Source organism: Anolis sagrei, chromosome 6 (assembly GCF_037176765.1).
Source record: "Anolis sagrei isolate rAnoSag1 chromosome 6, rAnoSag1.mat, whole genome shotgun sequence".
NCBI lineage: Eukaryota > Metazoa > Chordata > Lepidosauria > Squamata > Dactyloidae > Anolis > Anolis sagrei.
This window is the reverse complement of record NC_090026.1, coordinates 50,323,830-50,337,491: the sequence shown is the minus strand read 5'-3', so window position 1 is coordinate 50,337,491 and position 13,662 is coordinate 50,323,830. Positions and strand designations below refer to the sequence as shown.

At 43.9% G+C, this 13,662-nt stretch overlaps 1 protein-coding gene across 1 annotated transcript in view; it reads left to right on the top strand.

Annotated features, from left to right (window-relative positions):
• The window catches only part of WNK4 (WNK lysine deficient protein kinase 4), a 112,877-nt gene that overhangs the window by 42,837 nt on the left and 56,378 nt on the right, over positions 1–13,662 (top strand). Inside the window, exons 3-4 of the mRNA XM_060781278.2 lie at positions 7,219–7,439; positions 10,703–10,860. Of these exons, the coding sequence (XP_060637261.2) occupies positions 7,219–7,439; positions 10,703–10,860 (379 nt within the window). The remainder of the gene's footprint in view (positions 1–7,218; positions 7,440–10,702; positions 10,861–13,662) is intronic.

Genomic DNA, 13,662 nt, shown 5'->3' with positions numbered 1-13,662 from the left:
TGTCCCCGCATGAGGAGCTGGAGCTGATAGAGGGAGCTCATCTGCCTCTCCCCGGATTCGAGCCTGTGACCTGTCTGTCTTTAGTCCTGCCGGCACAGGGGTTTAACACACTGCGCCACCGGGGGCTCCATTACAATGACTGGGAAAAGTGCAGCCCAGTATCCATTTTCCCATCTGAGATTTTCTCAGTTATCCCTTTTTGGGGCATAAAACCAGTTGAATTGGTTCACCTGGAAGTTTTAATGAGGTTGCAAGGAGCTCTGTAATGTTTAAAATAGTAAAAATAACTTTTTAAGTTCATTAATTCCACCCAGTCCAGACAATCCTTTTTTGTTGTATGAGTGGTCTCCATACAATGCTAAATTCACTGAAAATTCCCATAATCCCCACTCCTGCAATGACATTTGGTAGCACTTTTACTGTTGCGGCTCCATCCTATAGAATTCTGCACTTTATTCATTTACTTATTTTATTTTACTATATTTATATATCGCCCCTCTCAGCCCAGAGGCGACTCGGGACGGTTCACAGACTGGCAACAATTCAATGCCTCAACAATTATAACAAGTAAAAGAATCATAAAATCCTGTTAAAAACAATAGCATCTATATAAATAGAAATGTAATGTTTGTTTGTGGGATTAACATAAGTCAAAAACCACTGGACGAAGTTGACACTAAATTTGGACAGAATACGCCTAACAACCCAATGAGTGACCATCACTAAAAAAAATAGAATTTTTCATTTGGGAGTTTTAGTTGCTGGGATTTATAGTTCACCTACAATCAAAGAGCATTCCGAACTCCACCAACAATGGTGGACATTGATCTTGAGTTTGAGACTTGTAGTGGAATAGAACCAAACTTGACACACAGGACTTCCAAAACCAATAGAAAAAAGTAGAAGGATTTGGTGGGCATTGACCTTGAGTTTGGGAGTTGTGGTTCACATACATCCAAAGAGCACTGTGGACTCAAGCAATGATGGATCTGGACCAAACTTGGTACAAATATTCCATATGCCCAAATATGAACACAGATAGAGTTTGGGGGAAATAGAGCTTGACATTTGGGAGTGACAGTTACTGGGATTTATAGTTCACGTATAATCAAAGAGCATTCTGAACCCCACGAACGACAGAATTGCAAACTTCCCACACAGAACCCCCATGACCAACAGAAAATACTTAAGGCCATCCAGTCCAACTCCCTTCACCAGGGCAAGAAAACCCCTCCTGACTAATAGCCATCCAGCCATAGATAATAGATAGATAGATAGATAGATAGATAGATATGATTCACACACAGAGAGAGATATAGTAGTTGTAAGGCATTGAATTTTTGTCATTATCTATGCGTAAACCGCTTTGAGTTCCCCTAGGGGTGAGAAAAGCAGTATATAAATGCTGTAAATAAATAAATAAATAAAAATAATAATAGTATCCTAGATTTGAAAGGGACCATAAAGAAGGACAATTATATGTTGCATGTTCCAGAGTAGGCAAACCAGACAATCTCCACATCAACACTGACAAGGAAACAGCAAGAAATACGGTTTACCCACAAGCATAAAGAAATTACATATATGAGAAACCAAGACTTTCTCATTACTTTATTTGCCAGATCACCACACTGGCCACAGCGATGCCTGGCAAGGGACGGCTAGTATGATATAAAAATATAAAAACCGTACAAAGCCTTAAAACATTATCGTGAGCGTCTCCATGTCAAGTAATTATTCCATTGCGTTATCAAGTAATTCCCTAATTCCGTATAGCTATGCCGTATTTGAGAAGGCCTGCTCAAAAAGCCAGGAGGGAGGGAGCCGATCATATATCTCTAGGCAAGCTGTTCTACAGTCGAGGAGCCACCGCTGAGAAGGCCCTGTCTCTCATCCCCGCTAGATACATTTGCAAGGAAGGAGGGACCGAGAGCAGGGCCTCCCCAGAAGATCTTAACATTCTAGATCAGTGGTTCTCAACCTTCCTAATGCCGCGACCCCTTAATACAGTTCGTCATGTTGAGGTGACCCCCAACCATAACCCTAACATTATGAATTGCCATGTAAATAATGATCTGCAGGATGTAATTTCATTCACTGGAGGAAATTTGGCACAAATACCCGGTATGCCCAAATTTGAATACTGGTGGGGTTGGCGGGGGGATTGATTTTGTCATTTGGGAGTTGTAGTTGCTGGGATTTATAGTTAACATGTAAACAAAGAGCATTCTGAACACCACCAACAATGTAATTGAACCAAAGTTGGCACAGAGAACTCCCATGATGAACAGAAAATACTCAAAGGGTTTGGTGGGCATTGACCTTGAGTTTGGGAGTTGTAGTTCACCTACATCCAGAGAGCACTGTGGGCTCAAACAACGATGGATCTGGACCAAACTTGGCACGGATACTCAATATGCCCAAATGTGAACACTGATGGGGTTTGGGGAAAATAGACTTTGACATTTGGGAGTTGTAGATACTGGGATTTATAGTTCACCTACCATCAAGGAGAGTTCTGAACCCCACTAACGATAGAATTGGGCCAAACTTCCCACACAGAACCCCCATGACCAACAGAAAATACTGTGTATTGTCAAAGGCTTTCATGGCCGGAATCACTGGGTTGTTGTAGGTTTTCCGGGCTATATGGCCATGTTCTGGAGGCATTTTCTCCTGACGTTTCGCCTGCATCTATGGCAAGCATCCTCAGAGGTAGTGAGGTCTGTTGGAAGTAGGAAAATGGGTTTATAGTCCTTTGCCCCACCCGGGTCATTCCACAGATATATAAACCCATTTTTCCTACTTCCAACAGACCTCACTACCTCTGAGGATGCTTGCCATAGATGCAGGTGAAACGTCAGGAGAAAATGCCTCCAGAACATGGCCATATAGCCCGGAAAAACCTACAACAACCCAGAAAATACTGTGTTTTCTGATGGTGTTTGGCGACCCCTCTGACACCCCTTTGCGACCCCCTCAGGGGTCCCGACCCCCAGGTTGAGAAACACTGTTCTAGATGGTTCATAAGGAGAGATTCATTTGGATAGGTATGTTAGACCGAAACTGAACATATCTTTGTAGTTTGGTAACTTAATCAGAATTCCCTGTCATAAAAACCTCTAGGGTTCTAGTTAGTGAAGTACCCCAGAGCTGTCTAGTAAAACATTGTTGGTTCCTCACCAACCTCAACCCCTTAGTGTCTTAGATTGGATCCCTCCTAGTTGCAATGGTATAAAATTCGTATAAATATATAGTGCAGACAGACATGCAAAGTAATGAGAACTCCAGCTGGAACACCCCTCTCTGGATCTGGCAAGTGTATGGGAGGGAAGAAAAGAGGAAATTATGTCATCCAGGTTCAGCAAGTGTGCTTCATAGCCACAATTACAGTGATTATGTTTTTCCCCTGTAACGGCTATAGTTGAATTTCTCTCTCTGCATGCGCAACCGAGAACTACCTCTTTTGTTTCATGCAGGAAGGCAGTGATCCTGTTCTGCAAAAAATGTTTGAGTCATAGAGGCAATATTTGGAGTGGCATGCCTTCTTTATGTGTAGACAACACTTTTCCCCATCATTGAAACTGGGTAGAGGAGAGGGACAGGAAGAGAGTGGTATAATAGGGCATTTCCCACAAGGCCCAGTATTAAGATACAGAAAATATTATGAAAGGGAGATATGGTAACCATTTGCAGCAGTAAGCCCAGGGCCCTTCCACACAGCCTTATAACATAGAATATCAAGGCAGATAATCCACAATATCTGCTTAGAACTGGGTTATCTGAGTCCACACTGCCATATAATCCAATTCAATGTGGAAGGGACCCCAGAGTTTGGAAAGGTTACTTTTAGAGTATAGCTCCCAGAATATCTTACCTTACAGTGGCTGGGAAAGCCTTCACACAATTAAAACCCGCGTGCCAGCTGCGACCGTACCTCGTGAAGTCTGACTTCACCACGGTGGTCCACGCCTTAGTTACCTCTAGACTGGACTATTGCAGTGCACTCTACATGGGGCTTCCCTTGAAGATGGCCTGAAAACTCCAATTGGTCCAACATTTGACAGCCATACTACTAACTAGGCAAATTACAGGAAGCTCCATTGGCTGCCGTTCATCTTCCGGTCCCAATTCAAGGTGCAGATTATCATAGAATCATAGAATCAAAGAGTTGGAAGAGACCTCATGGGCCATCCAGTCCAACCCCCTTCCAAGAAGCAGGAATATTGCATTCAAATCACCCCTGACAGATGGCCATCCAGCCTCTGCTTAAAAGCTTCCAAAGAAGGAGCCTCCACCACACTCCGGGGCAGAGAGTTCCATTGCTGAACGGCTCTCACAGTCAGGAAGTTCTTCCTAATGTTCTTCCTTGTAGTTTGAAGCCATTGTTCCGCTTCCTAGTCTCCAAGGAAGCAGAAAACAAGCTTGCTCCCTCCTCCCTGTGGCTTCCTCTCACATATTTATACATGGCTATCATATCTCCTCTCAGCCTTCTCTTCTTCAGGCTAAACATGCCCAGTTCCCTAAGCCGCTCCTCATAGGGCTTGTTCTCCAGACCCTTGATCATTTTAGTCGCCCTCCTCTGGACACATTCCAGCTTGTCAATATCTTTCTTGAATTGTGGTGCCCAGAATTGGACACAATATTCCAGATGTGGTCTAACCAAAGCAGAATAGAGGGGTAGCATTACTTCCTTAGATTTAGACACTATGCTCCTATTGATGCAGGCCAAAATCCCATTGGCTTTTTTTACCGCCACATCACATTGTTGGCTCATGTTTAACTTGTTGTCCATGAGGACTCCAAGATCTTTTTCACACGTACTGCTCTCGAGCCAGGCGTCCCCCATTCTGTATCTTTGCATTTCATTTTTTCTGCCAAAGTGTATAAGTGTATCACCTATAAAGCCCTGAATAGTTTGGAACCCACCTGCCTTCGTGAGCACATCTCCTACCATAAACCTGCATGATCTCTTTGATCCTCTGGAGAGGCCCTCCTTTTGCCCCTTCCTCCATCACAAGTACGATTTGTGGGAGTGAGGGAGAGAGCCTTCTCCGCTGTGGCCCCTCAGCTTTGGAACTTGCTACCTGGTGAGATTAGGCAGGCCCCCACCCTAGCAGCCTTTAAGAAAGATCTAAAAACGTGGCTCTTCCAATGTGTCTTTGGAGAGTGACCATATATCCCATTTCTGTCGTCCTCATGATGCACTTTCCCCGTCCTTAATGAAGCCCTAACCCCACTATTTGTCCCTTATGAGCTCGTCCCTCACAAATACACTTTTCTACTCCTATCTCATCCAGGGTTCTATCATTTTATCTTTTGCATTTGGCCCACCCATTGTGTTCTATTTTTCATTATGTCATTTGGCACTGCTTATTTTATCCTGTTACTTTATGTATTTTATTGTGATGTATTGTAGCCGCTCCTAGTCGTATTTGGGGAGATGGTGGCAGGGTATAAATAAAGATGATGATGATGATGATTATTATTATCAGGGCCGTAGCCAGAAAAAAATTTCGGGAGGGGTTGAAATTTTCGGGGGGGGGGGGTTGAAAATTTTGCGGGGGCAGGGGGGGTTGAAACCTGCCTCCTAGCTCACGCTGAAGCAAAGAGCACAGCAGGGGGAGAGCAGCCTTCAATAGCCTGCAGCTCCGCCCTTGTCAACCACCTCCACCAAGTCTGGCCTCCTTAATGAGAGCATTCAACACCCCACCCCCCCCACCCCACTTGGTTGCTTCACTACTGTTCTGTCGCGCACTGGGACTGTAAATAATTGTCTTTAGAACAGGATGTGAAACCTTTGCCCAGCGGGAAGCCAGGGGGCCTAAAGAGAAGTTCTCAGAGGTTCCCACCACAAACAGTCTTTAGATGGTTTGAGAAGTACAACAAAGTCTTTTATTAATGAACAATCAAACAGAAACTTCTCTTGTCTTCAGTAAAGTTAAGCAAATGATTCCAAGCTTTTAGGCAACTGGTGAATTCCTAATCTTGCCCACGAAGGACAGGCAACTGTCTTCAATAACTTCTTCTTTAAAGGAAAATCCCCGTTTTAACTTCTCCCAGGCTGACTGTAATCTAACCCTTACTGATGTGGGCTCCGCTACCGGGTCGAACTGCGTCTCGAATGCCGAGTGGACCTACCAGCAAGGCAGTAGATGTTCTCCAGCTGGAGCTCTTTGGTCTTTAGGGCTGTTTTCCTGGAAATTCTTTGGAGACTCTTAAGACCTTTCTCCCCCGGAAGATCTTAAGGGTTAAAGCTTTTGTACTGGGGAAGCTTGCACACATCCTATACATAAGCTTACCTTGCTGAGACTAACTAAAAATGGCTCCCTTCCCTTCCCAATTGCCCTGAGCAAGGGACGGAACCAAAACTTAACAATGATGGACAGGTGACTTGCCCTATGACTGCAACCAAAGAAGCCACCTATCTGCAGAGTCCCTGAAACCTAGGACTGCAAGCAAACATTTAATACAAAGCAAATAAAGTTGGAGCTCCTGGTACAGCTGTACCAGAACAACTACATCGGCTATTGCTGCAAGTAATGACAGTGTGAATAAATTGCTAATATTTCCTTGAGATAGTGCTTGCAGTTCTGGAGGGACTCTTGATTTTTTGCATCTCATATACTTAGCAGCATGGGGATTTGGTTCACCAATTAAAATTCATGAGTAAACCAGGTTTTTAAAAAAAATCTGAAACATTTCGGGGGGGGGGGGGTTGAACCCCTAACACCCCCCTCGCTACGGGCCTGATTATTATTATTATTATTATTATTATTATTATTATTACCAGTGGCCATGCTGAGTGAAGGATTCTATCACTTGACTTTTTAAATACCCTTCCCAAGCTATGAATAGCCCTTTCCATTTCTACTTGCTTTGTCGTTTGGTAGGATTCTGGAACTTGTAACACCACCCCACACCACACCACCCTGGGGTATTTTTCCAAGCTCAGAATGACTGTTGTTCTCTTTAGTTCCTTGTGAGTTTGGTAAGTGGGAGGAACTTGAGGGTGGGGGTGGGACACTGATCACACTCCTGACATACTGAATTTGCTGGTCTGTAGATAAAAATGACAGCAATAACAAAGAAGGGTTGTTTAGGATCTACCATAGGAACCAAGGTCTAATTTTTCCCCATTCTAAAAAGGTGGGGATCACAAGGGGTCATGCTGATGAGATAAGTGGCCCTGAATCTGATTCCATCCCCTTTCTGTAGGTATCTGAAGCGCTTCAAGGAGATGAAGCTGAAGGTCCTTCAACGCTGGAGTAGACAGATCTTGAAGGGACTGCATTTTCTACACACCCGATCTCCCCCGATCATCCACCGGGACCTGAAATGTGACAATATTTTCATCACGGGCCCCACTGGCTCAGTCAAAATTGGAGACCTTGGTTTAGCTACACTCAAGCGTGCATCATTTGCCAAGAGTGTCATAGGTACGTGATGGGTAGAAGATGACTACTAGAATGTGTGGATGCTCAAGATGTGTTCCATTAGCCCTGTCTTTTCCATCTATATTGGGTTGTAAATAGAACAGGGATAGATAAAGCTCAGTCATTAAAACTAGACTAAAACAAAATGATAAATGCTAGGAAAGTGTGGAGAATGCTCAATTTTCTGTTGATTAAATGTTCTGTAGCAACACTAGAAACAGACCAATTACATATGTTCAGAAACCTGTCCATTTCAGGACTTTAAAAGTGTGTATAAAGGCAGAAAAATGTCTACATTTGTTCTGTCGCACGTTGGGCCTGTAAATAGTTGTCTTTAAAACAGGACGTGCAACCTTTGCCCAACGGGAAGCCAGAGGGCCTAAAGAGAAGTTCTCAAAGGTTTCCACCACAAACAGTCTTTAGATGGCTTGAGAAGTACAACAAAGTCTTTTATTAATGAACAATCAAACAGAAACTTCTCTTGACTTCAGTAAAATTAAGCAAATTATTCCAAGCTTTTAGGTAACTGGTGAATTCCTACTCTTGCCCACAAAGGACAGGCAGCTGTCTTCAATAACTTCTTCTTTACTTTAAAGGAAAATCCCCTTTTTAACTTCTCCCAGGCTGACTGTAAACTTAAACCTAACTGATGTGGGCACCACTACCGGGTTGAACTACATCTCAAAGCACCGAGTGGACTTACCAGCAAGGCCTGTAGTCTCTTCAGCTGGAGTTCTTTGATCTTTAGGGCTGTTCTCCCCCGGAAAGTCTTCAAAGCTTTGGGGATGCTTCCCTGGAAATGCTTTCCCTGGAAATTCTTTCCCTTCTGTTTCTGTTGGAATTTCTGTAACCCTGGAAATTCTTAAAGGTTAAAGCTTTTGTACAGGGGAAGTTACACACATCCTATACATTAGCTAACCTTGCTGAGACCAACTAAAAATGGCTCCCTTCCCTTCCCAATTGCCCTGAGCAAGGGGCGGGACCAAACTTAATGATGATGGACAGGCGGCTTGCCCTATAACTGCAACCAAAGAAGCCACCTATCTGCAGAGTCCCTGAAACTTAGGACTGCAAACAAACATTCAATGCAAAGCAAAAAAAAATTGGAGCTCCTGGTACAGCTGTACCAGAACAACATTTCAAAAATGTATACAAAGATGGCAGGTATATGCAAATTGTGCTTCCGCATGGAAATATTATCTACAAAAATGCTCAAATGTTTTTAAAAATGTGAAAGAAAGAATAATAATAATAATAATAATAATAATAATAATCTTTATTTATACCCCACCACCATCTCCCCAAGGGGACTCAGGGCGGCTTACATGAGGCCAAGCCCAGCAATACAACAATGCAAATGTACAACATAAGAATACAACAATCTATATAAATAAAAACGTCATGTTCGTTTGTGGGATTAACATAACTCAAAAACCACTGGACGAATTGCCGCCAAATTTGGCCACAAGACACCTACTAACCCAAGGAGTGACTATCACTCAAAAAATTGTGTTTGTCATTTGGGAGTTATGGTTGCTGGGATTTATAGTTAACCTACGATCAAGGAATATTCTGAACCCCACCAACAATGGAATTGAACCTAACTTGGCAGACAGAACTCCCACGACCAACAGAAAATACTGGAAGGGTTTGGTGGGCAGTGTCCTTTGGTTTTGGAGTTGTAGTTCACTTACATCCAGAGATCACTGTGGACTCAAATAATGATGGATCAGGACCAAACTCTACACAAATATTCAATATGCCCAAATGTGAACACTGGTGGAGTTTGGGGAAAATAGAATCTTGGCATTTGGGAGTTGTAGTTGCTGGGATTTATAGTTCACCTACAATCACAGAGCATTCTGAATCCCACCAATGATAGAATTGGGCCAAACCTCCCACACAGAACCCCCATGTGGGCCACAGTAACGTGTGGCCGGGGACGGCTAGTAAAATATAAAAAATACAATAAAATACAAGAAACAGTATAAATTAACACAACAGACAATATAAAATCACAATATTTGAACACAGAGAATTGATCATAAAATCCCCCCTAGCTACACCCCACTCCCCCCTAAATGTACATGGAAACAACACATCGAGGAAGGAAAAGGAGAACATTCCCACAATTCTTAGTTATGCTTAATGCTTATTTATACCCCAGCCAGCTGAAGTCCAGTTAAAATTTCAAACTCTTGCATTATCTCTGGAGGATACGCAGACTTGTTTTGGTGCCTCTGAAGACTGGGAGTTGTGCAAATGAGGAGCAGTTGCCAAGAATACCTCTGTGCTTGCTCTTTTCCAGCAGGTACACAGATAGCATTATCAAGAATGTTTTGCTTGGATAGCAGAATTGTTGGAGAAGAAGCAATCGTTCAGAACTGCTATCCCAAAAGTATTTATGGGTCAAATGAGGTACCTTAAAGTATGTCCCGAAGGTCCCTAGAAGTCTGTTCAGCTATATTACAGAATGTATTATTGTTCATTGTGCAATAAGGGATTTCGTGTGGGGTTTTGTGAAGGGCCTAAATAATGTAAAGGCACCAGATCCTATTTCATTTTGGAAGCTAAGTAGTGGTGTGGGCTGTATTTCAGAGGAAGATGTCATAGAATCATAGAATCAAAGAGTTGGAAGAGACCACATGGGCCATCCAGTCCAACCCCCTGCCAAGAAGCAGGAATATTGCATTCAAATCACCCCTGACAGATGGCCATCCAGCCTCTGTTGAAAAGCTTCCAAAGAAGGAGCCTCCACCACACTCCGGGGCAGAGAGTTCCACTGCTGAATGGTTCTCACAGTCAGGAAGTTCTTCCTCATGTTCAGATGGAATCTCCTCTCTTGTAGTTTGAAGCCATTGTTCCGCGTCCTAGTCTCCAGGGAAGCAGAAAACAAGCTTGCTCCCTCCTCCCTGTGGCTTCCTCTCACATATTTATACATGGCTATCATATCTCCTCTCAGCCTTCTCTTCTTCAGGCTAAACATGCCCAGCTCCTTAAGCCGCTCTTCATAGGGTTTGTTCTCCAGACCTTTTATCATTTTAGTCCCTCTCCTCTGGACTCATTCCAGCTTGTCAATATCTCTCTTGAATTGTGGTGCCCATTTCAAAGTGTTCCTTGCCTAAGGAAACTCTATGAAAGCAATGGTTTCCATAAGTAGACAGGTGGCTTTAAAGGACATACACACACAGAGGAGCAGAAGATGAGTTAATTTTGCTAAGGGTTTAAGTCTCAAGGTAAGAAAACCTTCCTTCCTCTTCTTCCAGGAACTCCTGAATTCATGGCCCCAGAGATGTACGAGGAGAAATATGATGAAGCCGTGGATGTTTACGCATTTGGCATGTGCATGCTGGAAATGGCGACCTCGGAGTACCCCTATTCGGAATGTCAGAATGCAGCTCAGATCTATCGCAAGGTCACCTCGGTGAGAGAGGGAAGGAGGGAGAGGGAGTGGAAAGGGTTGGAGAGAGAGAAGGGAGAGGACAGCCTTTGCTTTCTTCCGAAGCTTGGATTGACACCTTTCCATTATGGGTTCAACCCCTTAAATCAGGGGTCCACAAACTTTTTAAACAGAGGGCCAGGTCATAGCCCCTCAAACTGTTGGAGGGCCAGATTATAATTTGGAAAAAAATGAATGAATTCCTATGAACACTACACATATCTTATTTGTAGTGCAAAAAACATTTTAGAACAATATAATAATTAAACTAAAGAACAATATTAACAAATGTAAAATAATTAGTATTTTATTGGGAAGTGTGGGCCTGCTTTTTTATTTATTTATTTGTTTTATTTATTTATTTGACTTGTATACCGCCATTCCCAATTTGGCTCGGAGCGGTTTACAGCAGTAGATTAAAACAATACAACCAACTTTAAAATACAATAAAAACGAGAACAGACATAGTCCCGAGTTATTCACCCATCCTCCTCCTCCTGTTTTGAGAGAATTGGCCGTCTGCAAGGACGTTGCCCAGGGGACGCCCGGATGATTTGATGTTTTTATCATCCTTGTGGGAGGCTTCTCTCATGTCCCCACATGAGGAGCTGGAGCTGATAGAGGGAGCTCATCTGCCTCTCCCCGGATTCGAACCTGCGACCTGTCGGTCTTCAATCCTGCTGGCACAGGGCTTTAACCCACTGCGCCACCGGGGGCTCACAACAGGAGGGACTCCTGACATGACCAAAAAAATTCACCCATCGAAAGCTTGTTGGAAAAGAAAGGTTTTACAGGCTTTCCGAAAAGCAAGTAGCTCTCGGATGGTTCGGGTTTCAACTGGCAAGGCATTCCATAAATAAGGGGCCACAATCGAGAAGGCTCTCTGCCTAATAGAGGACAGATGATAAGTCCGGATGTTAGGGACTTCAAGCAAATTTTGGTCTTCGGACCGATGTACACTCTGGGGTTGGTAGGGGGATGATTTATTTATTTATTTATTTATTTACTTTACTTCTATACCGCTGTTCTCAGCCCGGAGGCGACTCACAGCGGTTCACAAGACACATGACACAGCAAAATTCAATGCACCAATACAAAACAGTTAATATCCTAATCTAATGCACAGTTAATACACATTTACTATAGTAACAATTCATTAGCGTCTCATCACTAAAAAACATGATCCAGATTCGTCATCCATTGTTCCATTCCTATGTCATTACCAATCATTGCACTAATTAAGTGGGTCCTCAGGTACGCCAGCCCCAGACCATATAAAGCCTTAAAGGTTAGTACCAGCACCTTGAAAGTAATCCGGTACTCAATCGGAAGCCGGTGCAGCTGTTGTAGAATTGGGGTAATACGACACCTCGCTGGCACCCCGGCAAGAAGACGAGCCGCCGCATTTTGCACCAGCTTCAGTTTCCGGATCACTGACAAAGGAAGGCCAATGTAGAGGGCGTTACAGTAGTCAAGCCTCGAGATGACCATCGCCTGGATCACCGTAGCCAGGTCGTTCCTAGATAGGAAGGGAGCCAATCGCCTAGCCTGACGTAGGTGGAAAAACGCAGATCTGCTCACAGCACAGACCTGGGCCTCCATTGTGAGCAGAGGGTTTAATAAGACACCAAGGCTTTTTACAGAAGGTGACGGACGTAGTGTCTCACCATCCAGGGTAGGCAGCTGGATCTCCCTCCCACCCAGACGGCCCAACCAAAGGATCTCCGTCTTCACTGGATTCACCCTCAACCTGCTGGGATGCAACCATCCAGTAACAGCCTCAAGGCACTGATGACATAGGATTGCTGTTGTTGTTGTTGTTGTGTGCTTTCAAGTCGTTTCAGACTTAGGTTGCCCTGAGCGAGGGCCGGGTAAATGACCTTGGAGGGCCGTATTCGGCCCCCGGGCCGTAGTTTGAGGACCCCTGCCTTAAACTGTTCACATGTGACAAAAAGGAGTAAGGAAGCTTTCTGGGAATAGGATTTCAACAAATCTGGAACTACTTGGTGCAAGTTTGGACATTAGGAAGGAGGATGTTAAATCAGGGGCGACATTTTTAGGGCCAGTAAAGAATAGTTATTGAGAAGCATTAGTTTGCCATTAGGGACATGAGATTTCTCTGACATGTAACGAATGAGACAGAATAATAATAATAATAATAATAATAATAATAATAATAATACTTTATTTATATACTGCTCCATCTCCCCAAGGGGACTCAGAGCGGTTCCCAGGTAACATCAGAAAACATACAAACATACATAAAAACAACATAACCATAAGATTAACAAAACAAAATTGAAGAGGTTTACCCTCTTAGTTTGAGTCGGGGGTTCTTGTTTTGAGCTTGGATGTAACTTTCTCTAATCCTCCACTTAGCAGGTTCTTTTCCTGGTGTGTCCTTTTTTCCTTTTTCTGTTACAAGATGAACATTAGTCGTTGGCGCTGCATCCACATCCCCCGTTTCCTTGTTGCTTTTTTATATTCCGTCTAACTTGTCTTCATTATCCAAACGGCGAAAATGGAGGCTGGCGGCGTTGTCGACCCTCTAGGTCGCACACCCCTCGGGGCGCTCGCCCTCCGCTCTGCCAGGCAGAAGTTGGCCGCCTCCCTTGAGGGGAGACCGCTCCTCCACCCCCGCAGAGCTCTGAGAGCTTGGCTAACAAGCCGTCCTCTCTTCCAACGGCTTGTGGGGTCTCTGTGAGCCCCTTCCCCTTATGAGAGGTGTGAGAGGTTCTTGGCTACCACGCGGAGCTTCTGAACCTCGCTCCTACCGCCATTCCGCCT